Source organism: Colossoma macropomum, unplaced genomic scaffold (genome assembly GCF_904425465.1).
Source record: "Colossoma macropomum unplaced genomic scaffold, Colossoma_macropomum, whole genome shotgun sequence".
Lineage (NCBI taxonomy): Eukaryota > Metazoa > Chordata > Actinopteri > Characiformes > Serrasalmidae > Colossoma > Colossoma macropomum.
In genome coordinates, this window is record NW_023494792.1 from 5662917 (window position 1) to 5681466 (window position 18550).

General features: G+C 40.1%; 4 protein-coding genes and 1 pseudogene across 4 annotated transcripts; all 5 read left to right on the plus strand.

Moving 5' to 3' along the window:
* Positions 1-2501, plus strand: LOC118812707 (protocadherin gamma-A11-like). Its single transcript, XM_036577820.1, has one exon. It carries the CDS (start codon positions 117-119, stop codon positions 2499-2501), a length of 2385 nt encoding a protein of 794 aa, XP_036433713.1. The 5' UTR covers positions 1-116.
* Positions 2502-3141: 640 nt separating this feature from the next.
* Positions 3142-5703, plus strand: LOC118812708 (protocadherin alpha-8-like). The gene has a single exon (XM_036577821.1). The coding sequence runs from the start codon at positions 3313-3315 to the stop codon at positions 5701-5703; it is 2391 nt and encodes a 796-aa protein (XP_036433714.1). The 5' UTR covers positions 3142-3312.
* Positions 5704-6467: 764 nt separating this feature from the next.
* Positions 6468-8885, plus strand: LOC118812709 (annotated as a pseudogene).
* A 1655-nt stretch (positions 8886-10540) lies between these two features.
* On the plus strand, positions 10541-12925 carry LOC118811280 (protocadherin alpha-8-like). The gene has a single exon (XM_036575437.1). The coding sequence runs from the start codon at positions 10541-10543 to the stop codon at positions 12923-12925; it is 2385 nt and encodes a 794-aa protein (XP_036431330.1).
* Positions 12926-14558: 1633 nt separating this feature from the next.
* Positions 14559-17998, plus strand: LOC118812710 (protocadherin gamma-A11-like). The gene is made up of 2 exons (XM_036577822.1): positions 14559-16942; positions 17882-17998. The coding sequence occupies exons 1-2, from the start codon at positions 14567-14569 to the stop codon at positions 17996-17998; spliced, it is 2493 nt and encodes an 830-aa protein (XP_036433715.1). The 5' UTR covers positions 14559-14566.
* The last annotated feature ends 552 nt before the right edge of the window (positions 17999-18550 follow it).

Here is an 18550-nt window from a genome sequence, read left to right on the forward strand (position 1 = left end):
AGACCAAGGAAGAGCCATGGCGGACATCCACTTCCATCCACAAGTAACTGCAATTTAGGAAATTATGCACTATAAGCCCATTTTTGGTTCGGCAGCTCAGAGGTATTTTGCACAACATGGCGAGTGAAAATTCACAGAGAACACGAATATGCGGGCGTATCGTCCTCCATTTCTTGTGTCTGCTGCTTCTTTGCGACGGCACCTCTACAGAAATACGTTATTCTCTTCAAGAAGAATCGAAGGTTGGCACCGTTCTGGGGAATATAGCCAAAGATCTGGGCTTGGACTCGTCGGCTCTGGCAGACAGGAATTTGCGCATTGTGACTGGGACAAAACAGGAGCTTTTTCAGGTAAATCAGAGAGAAGGCGCTTTGTTCGTTGATCGTAGAATCGACAGAGAGGAGCTATGCTCTAAAACTAACCCTTGTTTAATCAACATTAAAGCGGTCATCGAAAATCCCCTTGAAATGCACCAGGTTGTGGTTGAAATTGTCGATGTTAATGATAATGCACCAACGTTTATAGATGAGAATTATAATTTGGAGATTGTTGAATATGCAATGACAGGAGCGCGGTATCAGCTGGAGGGAGCACATGACCCGGATATAGGCTCAAATGGCTTACAAGCTTACAAACTCAGCCCAAACCAGTTTTTCCGTTTAGAAACAGAGGATTTGGGAGATGAGGGGAAAATCCCCTTCCTTGTTCTGCAAAGGACTTTGGATAGGGAACACAGCGCAAGGCATAATTTGATATTAACTGCAGTAGATGGAGGAAAGCCACAGAAAACAGGAACTCTGAGTATCACTGTTGTTGTTTCAGATATTAATGATAATGCACCAGTTTGTGGTAAACAAAAGTACACGGTGACGGTGAGAGAAGACGCTCCTGACGGAAGTTTTTTATTACGAATTAACGCTACAGATTCGGATGAAGGAGTAAACGGGGAAATTGAATACACTCTGAGAAACAAGTTTAGAAATGGTGCCTCTGAGCTGTTTGATTTAGACAGCAAAACAGGGGAATTACGGATAAAAAGCGGACTTAATTTTGAGGAGAAGCAGGTTTATGACTTAAAAATTCTTGCAGCGGATAAGGGAGCAGTATCTTTGTCCACGCAGTGTAACGTGCTCGTGAAAATAGAGGACGTAAATGACAACCGACCCGAGATTGATGTCACCTCTTTATCTAGCCAAATCCCTGAGGACGCTCCTCCCGGAACAGTAGTTGCTCTAATGGGAGTGACAGACTTGGATTCAGGTATGAATGGGCAGGTGGTGTGCACTTTACCCAAGGACATACCATTCGAGCTCAAGCAGTCATCAGATTCAAATTTTTATTCTTTGGTTACTAAAGAATATGTGGATAAAGAGTCAACGCCCTTTTACGACATTGCTATAACAGCTACAGATTTAGGAACACCTCCACTATCATCAACAAAGATAATTCACGTTGAGGTGGTAGACATAAACGACAACAGCCCTGTATTTGTCCAAAGCCCATACACATTCTATGTAGCTGAAAACAACAAACCAGGCTGGTCAGTTTTCTCAGTGAGCGCAGCTGATGTAGATGAAGGTGACAACTCAAAAGTCTCATACTCAATAGATCGCGTGAACTCAGACCAGAGCGTGACATCTTTCTTAAATATTAATGAGGCGAATGGAACCGTTCTTGCACTGAAAAGGTTCGATTTTGAATCACTGAAAACTTTCCAGTTCCACGTGCTCGCTACTGACTCTGGAACTCCACCACTGAGCAGCAACGTCACAGTGAACGTGTTCATTCTGGATCAGAACGACAACGTTCCAGTGATCTTATATCCGGTCAGCTCTAACGGATCTGCTGAAGGTGTGGAGGAGATTCCCCGCAATGTGAACGCAGGACATTTGGTGACTAAAGTGAGAGCCTATGACGCAGATATAGGATACAACGGCTGGCTATTATTTTCACTGCAGGAAGTGAGTGACCACAGTCTGTTTGGTTTGGACCGCTATACAGGACAGATAAGGACCCTTCGCTCATTCACAGAAACAGACGAGGCTCAGCATAAACTGGTCATACTGGTCAAGGACAATGGCAACGTTTCACTTTCAGCAACAGCGACTGTGATTATCAAAGTTGTGGAACCCAAAGAGGCTTTTGCAGCTTCTGATGTTAAAAACGCAGTAAAGGACGAGGAGGACAATGACGTCACATTTTATCTGATCATCACTCTGGGCTCAGTTTCAGTGCTTTTTGTGATCAGTATCATTGTGCTGATTGTAATGCAGTGCTCAAAATCTACAGACTGTTCCTCCAAGTACTTACAAGATACAAATTACGACGGGACACTGTGTCACAGCATCCAGTACAGATCAGGAGATAAACGGTACATGTTAGTTGGACCCAGAATGAGTATCGGTTCTACTATAGTCCCGGGCAGTAATGGGAATACTCTAGTGGTACCAGATCGCAGGAGGAGAACTTCTGGAGAGGTAAGATTTGACTATTATTTATAAACTTTACCTTCTTGCACGCACGGTCGTTACAAATTGTAATTTTGTACTTGTAATTGTAATTTTATGACCTGACACAATACACGTGATGACCTGTATCTTCAAAACTTCAAAACTTGGTTAATGTCTTGTGTAAGTAGCCTCTTTTGTGAGCTCAAGGAGTATCAGTGTCTTGCACATTGAAGTTTATTCACTTTTTGTCTACAAATTAGAATGCCTTTTTATTATATTTTCTTTTTGTGGTACGGGTGGAAATACACTACTATATCCACGTCTTGAACACTTACGTATTTCAATTCAATAGAACGCACTGGTAAAATGGACATGAGTATCTCGATGAGTGCGGGAGCTGTCCGTTGTGTTGGTGCTGAATTTTTATTTTCAGAGTAAAAGCTGCAGAAATACAATTGTCCATAGCGAAATAGATTTTTTTTTTTTAAATCCAGAAACAGTTTAATTGGTGCACGGTTGCTTTTTACATGCATTTATAAAGATAAAATTAAAATATCAATGAGATCAACCTTTTTTAGATCCATTGCAGGTCTTAGTGGGCTCCACAGGGCGTCAGTGTTACACTAAGAAAGTATTTAGGAATAAATCCCGCTCCACTGACTGCCTGGGAGCTGGGAAGCTGTTTTGTTCATATAGGAGACAGTGCGAGGTGTACGTATGGAATAGGGTGAAACTGGTTCTGTTCTCTTTTTATCTTTGTATCCATGGAGCGATATCTTCTTAGTTTTAAAACCAGCTGACACTGATTCATGGAAACGTGTGATATTTTGGCCTTTGTTTAGTTTGATAATTTTCGTCCATAATGGATGACGGCGGACAAAGGCGCAGATGGGAGTACTGGTGGATTTCTCTGTGGCTCTCTTTTCTGCTGTGCTTTGTGCAGCAGATTTCCACCCAGATAAGGTACTCTGTTCAAGAGGAGGTAAAAGAGGGATCAGTTGTCGGAAATATTGCTAAGGATTTGGGTCTGGATGTCAGTACTTTGGTGGACCGACGGTTTCGCATCGTGTCTGGATCTAAGGACGATCTTTTCCAGGTAAATCAGAACAATGGCGCCCTGTATGTTCAAAAGAAAATCGACAGAGAGGAGATATGTGACGGCAATGATGTCTGCTTGATAAATCTAAAAATTGCAGTTGAAAATCCTTTAGAAATCCATTATGTTGGAGTTGAAATTATTGATGTAAATGATCATGCTCCTAGTTTTGCGGAAAAACATCTTCGTTTAGAGGTAGCAGAAAACAAATCTCCAGGGGCGCGATTTGACCTGCAGCCTGCACGTGATCTAGATGCTGGCACCAATTGTATTCGTACTTACAAACTTAGCCAAAATGAACATTTCTCTTTGGAGTTAAGAGACGGTGACGAAGACAGTCTGCCTTCCCTCGTCTTACAGAAGTACTTGGACCGTGAAAGTGCACTCAAACACGAATTATTATTAACGGCCATAGATGGTGGAAATCCCCCTAAATCTGGCAGTCTTAACATAACTATAACTGTCCTCGATATTAATGACAACCAGCCTGTGTGCAGCCAAAACATGTACTCGATATCTTTATATGAGAACGTTAGTATTGGAACCACTGTAATGAAAGTGAATGCTACAGATCCTGATGATGGCAGCAATGGAGAGGTTGTGTATTCGTGGGGTAGAAATACAAAGAACAAAGTCAAAGACATTTTTGAGATAGACCACATTACTGGTGAAATGCATGTCAAAAAAGAAATAGACTTTGAAGACAATCAGATATACAGATTAAACATACAGGCCTCCGATAAAGGGCAGCCTCCACTCTCTGTCGATTGCAGAGTTACCATTAGGATAATAGACGTGAACGACAATAGACCAGAAATAGAAGTAACCCCGATCTTGACTGTTGTTCCAGAGGATTCAAAACCAGGAACTGTTATTTCTTTAATTAGCGTTTCAGATAAAGACTCTGGAGTTAATGGCAAAGTCTTGTGTAGTCTCTCAAAGAATGTGCCATTTGAGCTGAAGTCGTCTGTTGAAGATAATACATTTTCATTAATTATTAAAGGGAGCTTAGATAGAGAACTGGTATCTCAGTATGACCTTTTACTAACTGCCAAAGACTTGGGTCAACCTGTTTTGTCCTCACTGAAAACTCTGAGCGTGCAGATATCAGACGTAAATGACAATAGCCCAGAATTCCCTCAACACCCTCTCGAGCTTTACTTGATAGAAAACAACAGCCCTGGAGCATCTATATTTTCGGTGAGCGCTACTGATGAAGATATATTTGAAAATGCTGTAATTACTTATCAAATTTTGAGAGGCGACGCGACACTCAATGACATGTCGAAATTTCTAAACATTAATTCTGAAACAGGCGTTATAAGCGCACTAAGGAGCTTTGATTTTGAAACAGTCAAAACGTTCCAGTTCCACGTGCTCGCTACTGATTCTGGAACTCCACCACTGAGCAGCAACGTCACAGTGAACGTGTTCATTCTGGATCAGAACGACAACGTTCCAGTGATCTTATATCCGGTCAGCTCTAACGGATCTGCTGAAGGTGTGGAGGAGATTCCCCGCAATGTGAACGCAGGACATTTGGTGACTAAAGTGAGAGCCTATGACGCAGATATAGGATACAACGGCTGGTTATTATTTTCACTGCAGGAAGTGAGTGACCACAGTCTGTTTGGTTTGGACCGCTATACAGGACAGATAAGGACCCTTCGCTCATTCACAGAAACAGACGAGGCTCAGCATAAACTGGTCATACTGGTCAAAGACAATGGCAACGTTTCACTTTCAGCAACAGCGACTGTGATTATCAAAGTTGTGGAGCCCAAAGAGGCTTTTGCAGCTTCTGATGTTAAAAACGCAGTAAAAGACGAGGAGGACAATGACGTCACATTTTATCTGATCATCACTCTGGGCTCGGTTTCGGTACTTTTTATCATCAGTATCATTGTGTTCATTGTAATGCAGTGCTCCAAATCTACAGACTATTCCTCCAAGTACTTACAAGATACAAATTATGACGGAACCCTGTGTCACAGCATCCAGTACAGATCAGGAGATAAACGGTACATGTTAGTTGGACCCAGAATGAGTATCGGTTCTACTATAGTCCCGGGCAGTAATGGAAATACTCTAGTGGTACCAGATCGCAGGAGGAGAACTTCTGGAGAGGTAGGAGTCCATTATATTTACCATTTCTAAGTTGCTGTTATGAACTCGCTTAACATGTCAAGACTGATTTTTGCTGTCCTATCTGACATTGGTTTGCTTTCGTGGCATTTACGTTGCTGAGTGGTTCTGAATATGCCTGTGGCCAAGCAACATCTCAGTTGTTTGTTCATTTGACGATTTATGTTGATTTCGTAGTCCCTTAGGCATGTTATTGGTGCATTTATTTATTAACTACGACAAAATGTTAAACGGAAGGCATTCTTTATACCATCCTTAAGTACAAAACACGCTGCGGAGCTCTTTACATCGGTGCTGAAACAGTCATCACCTAAAATACTTTAAAAAGTGCAATTACACACAAAACACACGGATAATATCATGATATTACTTCATTTGTTTCTTTGGTTGATAGAGCTTATTGCGTGTTTTTTCTCAGGTGAAAAAATAAAAAAAATATTCAGAGAAGGCATAAACAGAAGAAGCGGTGCATTTTCTGACCTGCTGTTGCTTTTACTAGACCTCATGGTGTCAGTATTACACCATCAAACCATACAAAATACCGACCCTTCCTCCTGGTGTATTTACGTCAGGCTGTTCGTGCCATCCCACTGAGAAGGCAGCTACTGTGTTTGATTGTAAGGGCTTCTTCCAGCTCTATCTTGCGAAGACATTAGATTATCTGATATTTTGTGAAAATGCTGACCTTAGCTGCTAGTCCAGTTAATGTAAGTAGTTCTATGAAGTGATTAAAAGGGCAGTGTTTTCCCCCTTTGTCTTAAATGGAATTTTCAGGGATGGGAAACGGAAGACAAAGGCGTACGTTGGATTGCTGGGTGTTTGCTGTGTGCTTCTCTCTGCTGTTTTGCTTTAAGGACCAAGTCTCTGCTCAGATAAAATATTCTGTTTCAGAGGAAGTAAAAGAGGGCACCATCGCGGGAAATGTTGCTAAGGATTTAGGTCTTGAAGTCAACAATTTGGTGGACAGACGATTCCGTATTGTTTCTGGATCTGAGGATGCGCTTTTTCAGGTAAACCAGAACAATGGCCTCCTGCATGTTGTTAAGAGAATCGATAGAGAAGAGATATGTGACAGTAGTAGAGCTTGTTGGGTTAATCTAAAAATCATTGTCGAGAATCCTCTGGAGATTCATTACGTGGAGGTTGAAATTACTGATGTAAATGATCATTCACCTAGTTTTACAGAAAAAGATCAGCTGTTTGAAATACCGGAATCGACTTTACCAGGGGAAGATTTTCAGCTGCAGTCAGCGCAGGACCCTGATTTTGGCACGAACTCCGTTCGTTTTTATAAACTGAGCCAAAGTGAGCATTTTGAACTTGAACTTCGAGACAACGGGGTTGAGCGAAAAATTCCTTTTTTAAAGTTACGTAAATCATTGGACAGGGAACAACAAAACAGACACCATTTAATACTGACTGCCATTGATGCTGGAAGTCCACCAAAATCAGGAAGCATGGATATAAACATTACAGTTCTGGATGACAATGATAACCGGCCAAAATTCACTCAGGAAGTTTATTCTGTTGAAATACAAGAAAATTCTCCAGTTGGATTTTTTGTTGTGAAAGTCAATGCCACTGATGCAGATGAGGGTCAGAACGGCGAAATTGTGTATTCATTTGTTAAAAACCTTGACAGAGAAATATATGATGTGTTCAGTTTAGATAAAAATTCTGGGGAAATTACAGTCAAGGGAAATATAGATTTTGAAACAAAGACTGTTTACAGATTTGGCATAACAGCCTCAGACAGAGGGCATCCAGCGAAGGCGAGCAGTTGTAGAGTTGTAATTAAAGTCGTCGATATAAATGATAATAAGCCAGAGATAGATGTTACTTCCCTATTTGATGTAGTGCTGGAAAATTCAAATCCAGGAACTGTAATTTCTCTCATTAGTATAACAGACAAAGACTCTGGCATCAACGGGCAAAGTTGTTTGTACCATATCAGAAAATGTACCCTTTGAACTGAAACCTTCATTCAAAGAAAACATGTATTCCTTAGTAACAAGCGGACGCTTAGATCGAGAGGTTAAAGCCCATTATGAGATCATAATTAACGGCTACAGACCTGGGACACCCACCCACTGTCTGCAATAAAGAAGTTAAGCGTACAAATATCAGATGTAAATGACAACAGCCCAGAATTTCCCCAGAATCCGTTGGAGCTGTACCTATCTGAAAATAACACCCCTGGTGCATCCATATTTTCTGTTAGCGCTCTAGATAAAGACTTACATGAAAACGCTGCGGTAAATTACCAAATTGTTAGAGGAGATGCGGCACAAACTGACATAGCGTCGTTCCTGAATATTAATTCTGAAACAGGTGTCATTCGTGCGCTAAAGAGTTTTGACTTTGAAGCTGCCAAAACGTTCCAGTTCCACGTGCTCGCTACTGATTCTGGAACCCCACCACTGAGCAGCAACGTCACAGTGAACGTGTTCATTCTGGATCAGAACGACAACGTTCCAGTGATCTTATATCCAGTCAGCTCTAACGGATCTGCTGAAGGTGTGGAGGAGATTCCCCGCAATGTGAACGCAGGACATTTGGTGACTAAAGTGAGAGCCTATGACGCAGATATAGGATACAACGGCTGGCTATTATTTTCCCTGCAAGAAGTGAGTGACCACAGTCTGTTTGGTTTGGACCGCTATACAGGACAGATAAGGACCCTTCGCTCATTCACAGAAACAGACGAGGCTCAGCATAAACTGGTCATACTGGTCAAAGACAATGGCAACGTTTCACTTTCAGCAACAGCGACTGTGATTATCAAAGTTGTGGAGCCCAAAGAGGCTTTTGCAGCTTCTGATGTTAAAAACGCAGTAAAAGACGAGGAGGACAGTGACGTCACATTTTATCTGATCATCACTCTGGGCTCAGTTTCAGTGCTTTTTGTGATCAGTATCATTGTGCTGATTGTAATGCAGTGCTCCAAATCTACAGACTATTCCTCCAAGTACTTACAAGATACAAATTATGACGGGACACTGTGTCACAGCATCCAATACAGATCAGGAGATAAACGGTACATGTTAGTTGGACCCAGAATGAGTATCGGTTCTACTATTGTCCCGGGCAGTAATGGGAATACTCTAGTGGTACCAGATCGCAGGAGGAGAACTTCTGGAGAGGTAGGAGTCCATTATATTTACCATTTTTTTTTTTTAGAATTGCTGGTATAAGGTCGTCTAACATGTCAAGACTGATTTTTTGCTTTGCTATATGACATTGGTTTATTTTCGTGGCATTTGCGTTGCTGAGTGGTTCTGAATATGACTGTGGCCAAGCAACAACTCGGTTGTTTGTTCATACGGCGATTTATGTTGATTTCGTAGTCTCTTATGAATGTTGTTTGGCAATTATTTATTAATTTCGACAAAATATTAAAAAGAAAGACATTCTTCATATCACTCTTAAGTGCAGAACATGCTGCGGAACTTCACATCAGTGCTGTACTTATAAGATAGAAATTATGATGGAACACTGTCACAGCATCAAGTACAGATCAGGAGATAAACGGTACATGTTAGAATGAGTATCGGTTCTACTGTAGTCCCGGGTGGTAATGGAAATATTCTAGTGGTACCAGATCGAACGTCTAAGGAGGTACGCACTGTTTATTGCAATGCAAGCGCGTTTATGATTGGATAATTTCTAACTTGCGTTGTTTTCTAAAAATCAAAACCGTGCAAAGCCCATGTTAACAATTAACAGGCTAATTGCTGCGTTATGCCGGTCTCTGTAGTTCACAGTGTTGCGCTCATGCACCTTTTTATCCTTACGAAGTTTAGTGTAATATTTACATTTATCCAGTGATGTGTTTTGATATTAATATTTGTTTTTCTGATTATATTCTCACTGTCTGGGGTGGTGGTGGGGGGCATGTTTACATATCTGTCCTGCGTATTTTTCGCTGTTTATAGATTACTATTTGCTGTGTTTATTGGTTTAGTTCAAGCATGAACACTTTGTGAGCTCACACTCTTTCTCAGTACTTTCATTTGTTAAATGTAATAATCAAATGTACCAAATAATGTTGCCAAAATTATTATTATTATTATTATTATTATTATTATTAAGGTGTAATAGTATTACGACAACAATGCCACTACTACACTGCTCATATGAAAATATAATAAATACAACACACATCATAATATATATAATATAATATATATGATGATCTATATGATACTAACTGCATATTAGCTTTATAGTCATACATATATCTTTTTATCAAATATGTATCTGAAAGGTTTTATATATGATACATATATATATATAGAACCGTGGCAACTCAAATAACCATTTGAATGGTTCTTTGCATGGTTAGATGTCTTTTCTCAAAGGAAGCCCTTTTGTAGGTGGTTCTTTTAAGAACCTTTAAAAAATATTTTCCACCGCACCAACAAGAGTCCCACTGTTGTCAGGTTCTGAGTCATGGAACCATTTTTCCTGCTATATAGAACCATTTTTTCTGAGAGTGCATATCTAGAACACAAAAGGATACTTTTTCAAATTCAGATTTATTTTCACTGGTTTAGATCGCAAATTAAAGACTTCGATTATGGGATAGGCCTCAAGGTGTCAGTACTACACAAGGATACATTTTAGATGTTATTCCCTCCCCTTCGCTTTCTGCCATCACTGGACTGTCAGGCAGTGTGTTCAGAAGAACGTCGTTAGCACGACGATACATTGAGCTAAACAAAAATAATCAGCTTTAAGGTATATTAAAATGAAGTTCTTTTCTATTTGGATTCGAAGAATATGCTGATGAAGTGATTACGTGGCCTGATCGGTGCTTTAGTCGTTTCTCGAATGTGCGTTTGTCGTGATGGATGGCAACAGACAAAGGCGAACACTGGAGTGCTGGTGGATGGCTCTGCTATTTTCTCTGCTGCTGTGCCTGGGGAAACGAATTTCGGCTCAGATAAGGTATTCCATTCCGGAAGAATTGAAAGAAGGATCAGTTGTAGGAAATGTTGCTAAAGATTTGGGTCTTGATGTGAGTGCTTTAGGAGACAGGCGGCTTCGTATTGTTTCAGGTTCTGATGATGCTCCTTTTCAATTAAACACGAACAATGGCGTTTTGTACATCAGCAAGAAAATCGATAGAGAAGAAATATGTAATGGAAATCATCCTTGCCTGCTAAATCTGAAAATGGTGGTTGAAGATCCACTAGAGATTCATTACATAGGGGTTGAAATTACAGATGTGAATGACCACTCTCCAAGATTCACTGAAAAAGAGAAACGATTGGAAATAGCTGAATCAACTGTTCAAGGCTCCCGTTTTCAGTTGCAAGCTGCACGCGATCCGGATGTTGGAGTGAACTCTGTGCGCCTATATAAATTGAGCCAAAACGAAAATTTTGATGTGGAAATAAGGGACCGGGGAGACGACAAACTTCCTTTTTTGGTTCTACAGAAGCCTCTCGACCGCGAGCGCAAAGCTGAGCATAATTTAGTTTTAACAGCAATCGATGGAGGAAGTCCACCCAGGTCAGGTACGCTTAATATAACAATTATTGTTCTTGACGTTAACGATAACCATCCTGTATTTAGTCAAGACGTATATACTACAACGCTGAATGAAAACATACCAATAGGAACGCTGGTACTGAAAATACTGGCGAATGATTATGATGAGGGTCCGAATGGTGAAGTGTCTTATGTATTTGGAGGTGACCAACACCAGAACGTATTTGATATTTTTAGTTTAGATAATTTAGCTGGTGAAATCCGAGTTAAAGGCGAGGTAGATTTTGAAAAGCAAAATATTTATAAGTTAGATATTCAGGCTTCAGATAATGGGCAGCCGCCCTTGACAAATGATTGCAGAGTTATTATAAAGATATTGGATGTGAATGACAATAAGCCGAACATAGAGGTGACCTCGCTGTCCAACATAGTTCCTGAAGATTCCAGGCCTGGGACTGTAATATCGCTCATTAGCGTTAATGACAGAGACACTGGTGTGAATGGGAAAGTTGTGTGCTCTCTCTCAGAAAGCCTACCATTTGAATTAAAACCGTCAGTTCAGGACAACATATACTCTCTAGCAACCAAGGGACATCTAGACAGAGAGCTGATTCCACATTATGACATAACAATAACCGCTACAGACTTAGGACAGCCTCCTTTATCCACTGTTAAAACACTGAGCATCCAAATTTCAGATGTGAATGATAACAGGCCAGTATTTCTCCACAATCCTCTAGAACTGTATATATCTGAGAATAATTCTCCAGGTGCTTCCATATTCTCGGTTAGTGCTTCTGACGAAGATGTGCATGAAAACGCTATGATATCATATCAGATACTGAGAGGCGAGGTGGTTAACAATGACATGTCTTTGTTTTTAAACGTTAATTCTGAAACTGGTGTTATTCGTGCGCTAAAGAGTTTCGACTTTGAAACAATCAAAACGTTCCAGTTCCACGTGCTCGCTACTGATTCTGGAACCCCATCACTGAGCAGCAACGTCACAGTGAACGTGTTCATTCTGGATCAGAACGACAACGTTCCAGTGATCTTATATCCAGTCAGCTCTAACGGATCTGCTGAAGGTGTGGAGGAGATTCCCCGCAATGTGAACGCAGGACATTTGGTGACTAAAGTGAGAGCCTATGACGCAGATATAGGATACAACGGCTGGCTATTATTTTCACTGCAGGAAGTGAGTGACCACAGTCTGTTTGGTTTGGACCGCTATACAGGACAGATAAGGACCCTTCGCTCGTTCACAGAAACAGACGAGGCTCAGCATAAACTGGTCATATTGGTCAAAGACAATGGCAACGTTTCACTTTCAGCAACAGCGACTGTGATTATCAAAGTTGTGGAGCCCAAAGAGGCTTTTGCAGCTTCTGATGTTAAAAACGCAGTAAAAGACGAGGAGGACAGTGACGTCACATTTTATCTGATCATCACTCTGGGCTCAGTTTCAGTGCTTTTTGTGATCAGTATCATTGTGCTGATTGTAATGCAGTGCTCCAAATCTACAGACTGTTCCTCCAAGTACTTACAAGATACAAATTACGACGGGACACTGTGTCACAGCATCCAGTACAGATCAGGAGATAAGCGGTACATGTTAGTTGGACCCAGAATGAGTATCGGTTCTACTATAGTCCCGGGCAGTAATGGGAATACTCTAGTGGTACCAGATCGCAGGAGGAGAACTTCTGGAGAGGTAAGAGTGACTTATTTTGAATAATGTTTGAGTCCCTACCTCACGTTTTGGTCGTACTTTGTTTTTCACACTCAGGAATGCCAGATGTCTTTTTGTTACTTTAAGTGTGGTTTCAGAGCTGTGATTTTTGGTTCTATAGGCGCAATGTTTCTAATAGCCTTGTGTTAAAATCTCTACAGGCTTGATATTCAGGCATACACTTTCAAACTTACTAGTGTTAACATTGTGAGTGTAAATGTACATTCTACACCAATTTGAGTCCAATTTACACTTTAGGAAATGTCGGTATCTTACACCACTTTCAGCGTTTTTTTTAACACAGTGTGGTTGTTAAACGACTCAGCTGCTACACATTACATCATGTATGTAACAACAGTATATGCTGTCCAGGTTTCACTGCAGTGAAAAATTCTCAGTCACTAAATTGGTGTTAACTGCTCACTACACACTGAAAAAAAAAGCTTTAATACTTAAAGTTAAAAAAAAAAACACAACCTTTTTAAGTGTGTAACCTGGTTGCATTTACATTTATTTCATTGAACCTTCAACAGTAAATTAACAGAACAATAAAAAGTTATTTTACATTCCGTTTCCTTATTATTTGGAGTTTGATAAACTCTAAATTTGAATGCAACCACGTTTTTAACTTTTTAAAGGTAAAATATGGATTCTTTCCTTTTTTTGCAGTGTAATTGGTTCCGTATAGAGTTAATTACATAATTACATTTTAATCTATTAACACTACAACAGTCTGTCAGTTCTCAAATGGAAAACGCTTTTTGTAACTTGAAGTAGTTATATACTCTTCAGGACTGCAGAGACGGAAGTAAACAAACAGTGAGTTAATCGAAACACAAAACACCATCCTTGATAACAACATATAATATGTATAATGTAGACTTTAAGGTGAAAATGACGTTATAGTAGAAAGACTCTTGTGAAATTAACTATAGGTAAAAAAAAAAAAGGGTTACGAACAGAAATGAACAAAACTGCGAGGAAAGCTGGAAAGTTCCACCCCTAGCAAATGTCAGATATTACACCGGGTGAACAAACTCTTTGTAGAGTGCGGTGCTTATACACTTCTCTATAATACTGGGCTCTGAGTTTTATATACACGCTGTTTGAATAAACAACTTCCGAATCAACACTACTCAAACCTAAAATTATAACTATGAAAAATTACCTTTTGACAATCTCAACACTTTTAACACAGTCGGTTTTACTGGGTAGTGATTAAAAAAGTTAATAAAATCTATTCGCAAATATTTAATGTACTCCAGGAAGAATGAGACACGTACAGTCCTTGAAATGAAAACTTGTCCCTCCAAGACACCCAAGAACGATTGTGCATTAGGCGGCATGATCCAATTGTATGTCCTATATTGAATGCTCTATAGTTTCTAATATAGTATGTGTGTATATGTGAGGTCCACATGGTGTCAGTGTTATACCAGTGTACTCTTTTGAAAAGAGCCCTGCCCCTTTAGTTATTGGTAGACGGCATTCTGTTTTGTCCCGACGTAGCGCACACGGTGAGCTGAGTATTGTTAACCTGATCGCTTCAAGGTTTTTTTTATGATCTTGTATTATTAAATCTGAACTACGAAATAAGCGCAGCTGCATATTTCTGAAATGTTTGTGCTTTAACCTGGATTGGAGAGGATGTTCTCGCGTGTGATGGGAGATGGAAGACAAAGGCGCAGATGGGAGTATTGCTACATGGCTGTGCGCTTCTTATTTCTGTTGTGCTTCGGAAAACAGGTTTGCGCTCAGATAAGGTACTCTATTCCAGAGGAGGTGAAAGAAGGTTCTGTTGTGGGATATGTTGCTAAGGATTTGGGTCTTGATGTCAGTACGTTGGTGGACAGACGGTTCCGCATCGTTTCTGGATCTAACGACGCTTTTTTCCAGGTAAATCAGCACAATGGCGCCCTGTATGTTCAGAAGAAAATAGACAGAGAGGAACTGTGCGATAGCAGCAGCTCCTGTTCAGTGAATCTTAAACTGGTCGTTGAAAATCCTCTCGAGGTCCAGTACGTCGGAGTGGATATAACGGACGTCAACGACAATTCGCCTAATTTTTCTGAATTGGAGCAACATTTTGAGATAGCCGAACATACGCCTACTGGCACGCGCTTCCAGATACAGGCTGCGCGCGACGCAGACACGACAGTAAATAGCGTGAAGTCTTATAATCTAAATCAGAACGATTATTTCGAGATCGAGACAAAGGATAGGGATGAGGAGAAAATCCCATTTTTAGTTTTGAAGAAACCACTAGACCGAGAAAGCAAAGCAGAGCATAGGCTGCTCTTGACTGCAATTGACGGTGGTAATCCACCGCGATCAGGGACTCTTAATGTTACTATAACTGTTCTTGACAGCAACGATAATCGTCCGCTGTTCAGTCAGGACACATTTTCTGTAACACTACAAGAAAATATTCCAGGTGGTACAATCGCGATAAGAATTAATGCAACTGATTTGGATGAGGGCACAAATGGTGTTGTTGAATACACGTTTGGCAGAAACATAAAGCAAAAAATTCATGATATTTTCAAACTGGACAGTAAGACAGGAGAGATTTCTGTAAAAGGTTTACTGGATTTCGAAGATACTGAGGTTTACAAGCTAGATGTGCAGGCCTCAGATAAAGGCCAGCCACCACTGGCAGCGGAGTCCGTTGTTATCATTAAGATTCAAGACATAAACGACAACTCTCCTGAAATAGAGGTCACTTCACTTATCAGTGTTGTTCCTGAGGATTCTAAACCGGGGACTGTAATATCGCTCATCAGTATTACAGATAAAGATTCGGGTATAAATGGCAAAGTATTAGCGAGCATCGCGGATAACATTCCTTTCGAGTTAAAATCGTCCTTTCAAGAAAACATGTATTCTCTGGTGACAAAGGAACGATTGGACCGAGAGCTCGAATCACATTATGACGTCACAATAACAGCCACAGACCTAGGAACGCCTAAATTATCAACTGTTAAAAAGTTGACTGTACAGGTATCAGATGTTAATGACAACCGTCCTGAATTCCCTCTAAATCCCTTTGAGCTGTATTTAGTAGAAAACAACGCCCCTGGCGCTTCCATATTCTCCGTGAGCGCCACTGACAAAGACCAGAACGAAAACGCTATGATTACATATCACATAATGAGAGGAGCTCCGTCTAGAGATGACATGACGTCATTTCTGAATATTAATTCTGAAACAGGAGTTATTTATGCACTGAAAAGTTTCGATTTTGAATCACTGAAAACGTTCCAGTTCCACGTGCTCGCTACTGACTCTGGAACTCCACCACTGAGCAGCAACGTCACAGTGAACGTGTTCATTCTGGATCAAAACGACAACGTTCCAGTGATCTTATATCCAGTCAGCTCTAACGGATCTGCTGAAGGTGTGGAGGAGATTCCCCGCAATGTGAACGCAGGACATTTGGTGACTAAAGTGAGAGCCTATGACGCAGATATAGGATACAACGGCTGGTTATTATTTTCATTGCAGGAAGTGAGTGACCACAGTCTGTTTGGTTTGGACCGCTATACAGGACAGATAAGGACCCTTCGCTCATTCACAGAAACAGACGAGGCTCAGCATAAACTGGTCATACTGGTCAAAGACAATGGCAACGTTTCACTTTCAGCAACAGCGACTGTGATTATCAAAGTTGTGGAGCCCAAAGAGGCTTTTGCCGCTTCTGATGTAAAAAACGCAGTAAAAGATGAAGAGGACAGCGACGTCACATTTTATCTGATCATCACTCTGGGCTCAGTTTCAGTGCTTTTTGTGATCAGTATCATTGTGCTGATTGTAATGCAGTGCTCCAAATCTACAGACTATTCCTCCAAGTACTTACAAGATACAAATTATGACGGGACACTGTGTCACAGCATCCAGTACAGATCAGGAGATAAGCGGTACATGTTAGTTGGACCCAGAATAAGTATCGGTTCTACTATAGTCCCGGGCAGTAATGGGAATACTCTAGTGGTACCAGATCGCAGGAGAAGGACTTCTGGAGAGGTAAGATGGAAACAAGTACTACAGTTTGACTGTCATTTGAAAGTAGGTGAAACTGAATAAAATTACAGATACAACCAAGTATCTTCTTCATATCACTACTACTACTTCTTCTACTACTACTAATAATGATATTTAAAGCAAAACTCGCCATCTTTATCATAATATATTTTGTGCATCATTTAAGTGCTTAATAAACAAAGAATAGTATGTCTTTATCTTTAAAATTATTTTTAAAATTTGTTTTAAAAGTCACAAAGTGTATCATGTGCCAGACAGGTTGCGAGTGAAGTTGTTCCAATTCTATTATAGTATGTACATTCTTCTTTGTTCGAGTAACAACTTTTACTGATGTGTTCTCTACCAGCTGTAATTATCCGTCCTCTTTTTGAGTATTTAGTTTCAGCCTCTGTGACGTAGAATAAGAATTTCAATTTTGTCTTTGTTAATTTTAAGAAATTACTATACAAGTTGTTCAAACAGCGGGAATAAGATTTATTGGACTGGCGTTTTACATTTTTTTCTGCCACTGGCTCGAAAGAAATAACGTTTAACGTGCCACCAGCACATTCCGCTCTGGTATGGAATTTGCCACACTTTGCGTGAAATATGGCTCTCTCAGATGAACATGTTGGATTTTTGGCAAACTTTTCCAAACAGTATTTTAATTATTACTATATTACCTGTTTGAATGACGTGTAAAACGTCATATTTCATGATCAGTGGATGCGAATGAGGTTGTTAAACGTAACTAACTCAATGCCTCTTGAGCTCTTTGATCTGTTTAGTTATTAGTTCAACATCTTAGTATATGAACTAATACAAAGGATTGTCCATCAGTGCAGCCATGCATCTACACATTGTATGTTTTCTGCCAAAAAAGTGTTATTGTGGCATGTTGTAAATGTGTATGTATATGTTTTATGTTTGTGTTTTAACTAGCTTTTAGCACAGAGAGCTCATTTAGGCGGAGAACGAGCTTGGCAACTCGTGGTGTTGTCCATGGTGCTGAACTCCGACATCATTTTCGTTGAAGTGCATTCATGGCGAAGTGTGTGAAACAGTTTGTCTTAATCAGATTGATCATGCGATTATCCTTAAATAAATGGAATAATGAGGTCAAGCATTTGCATTTTTAATATAGAATGATTGAGGGATGAGCTGCGGGAGGTGCTCTTTTCTTAAACACTTAATAGTTTTTTTTTCTGGACAACAAAGAGTGGATTAATGAAGCCTCATTACGTGAAAATGGATCAAAACACATTACATAAATCTGTACCAAATCTGTTGAACATTACTTTGAAGACCTCAGAATGCACTACAACTACTACTACTACTACTACTACTACTACTAATAATAATAACAGATAACAAGCAGTTAATTAATAGATGTATTTTTTACACCGAATAAGCCCACTATAGTGTATATTAATTCATGAAGTGTCATTTATAGGAACAACAACAAAGGCGCCATCAGTAGTGTGTAAATGGCCACAGACCGCTCGGTGTCAGTGTTGCTCTAATGTTCTACATAGAGCAAAAACCCTGTCCTAATATTGACATGCGCAGTCTGTTCTTCTTCCTAAAGAACGAAGGGACACTGCAAGCTGA

What these genes read in the sequence shown, in the direction of transcription:
- LOC118812707 (XM_036577820.1), top strand. Translation starts at nt 117, where the DNA reads ATGGCGAGTGAAAATTCACAGAGAACACGAATATGCGGGCGTATCGTC.
- LOC118812708 (XM_036577821.1), top strand. Translation starts at nt 3,313, where the DNA reads ATGGATGACGGCGGACAAAGGCGCAGATGGGAGTACTGGTGGATTTCT.
- LOC118811280 (XM_036575437.1), top strand. Translation starts at nt 10,541, where the DNA reads ATGGATGGCAACAGACAAAGGCGAACACTGGAGTGCTGGTGGATGGCT.
- LOC118812710 (XM_036577822.1), top strand. Translation starts at nt 14,567, where the DNA reads ATGTTCTCGCGTGTGATGGGAGATGGAAGACAAAGGCGCAGATGGGAG. An exon ending in GGAGAAGGACTTCTGGAGAG is followed by an intron (nt 16,943 to 17,881) that starts GTAAGATGGAAA and finishes TGTTTTAACTAG; the next exon opens with CTTTTAGCACAGAGAGCTCA.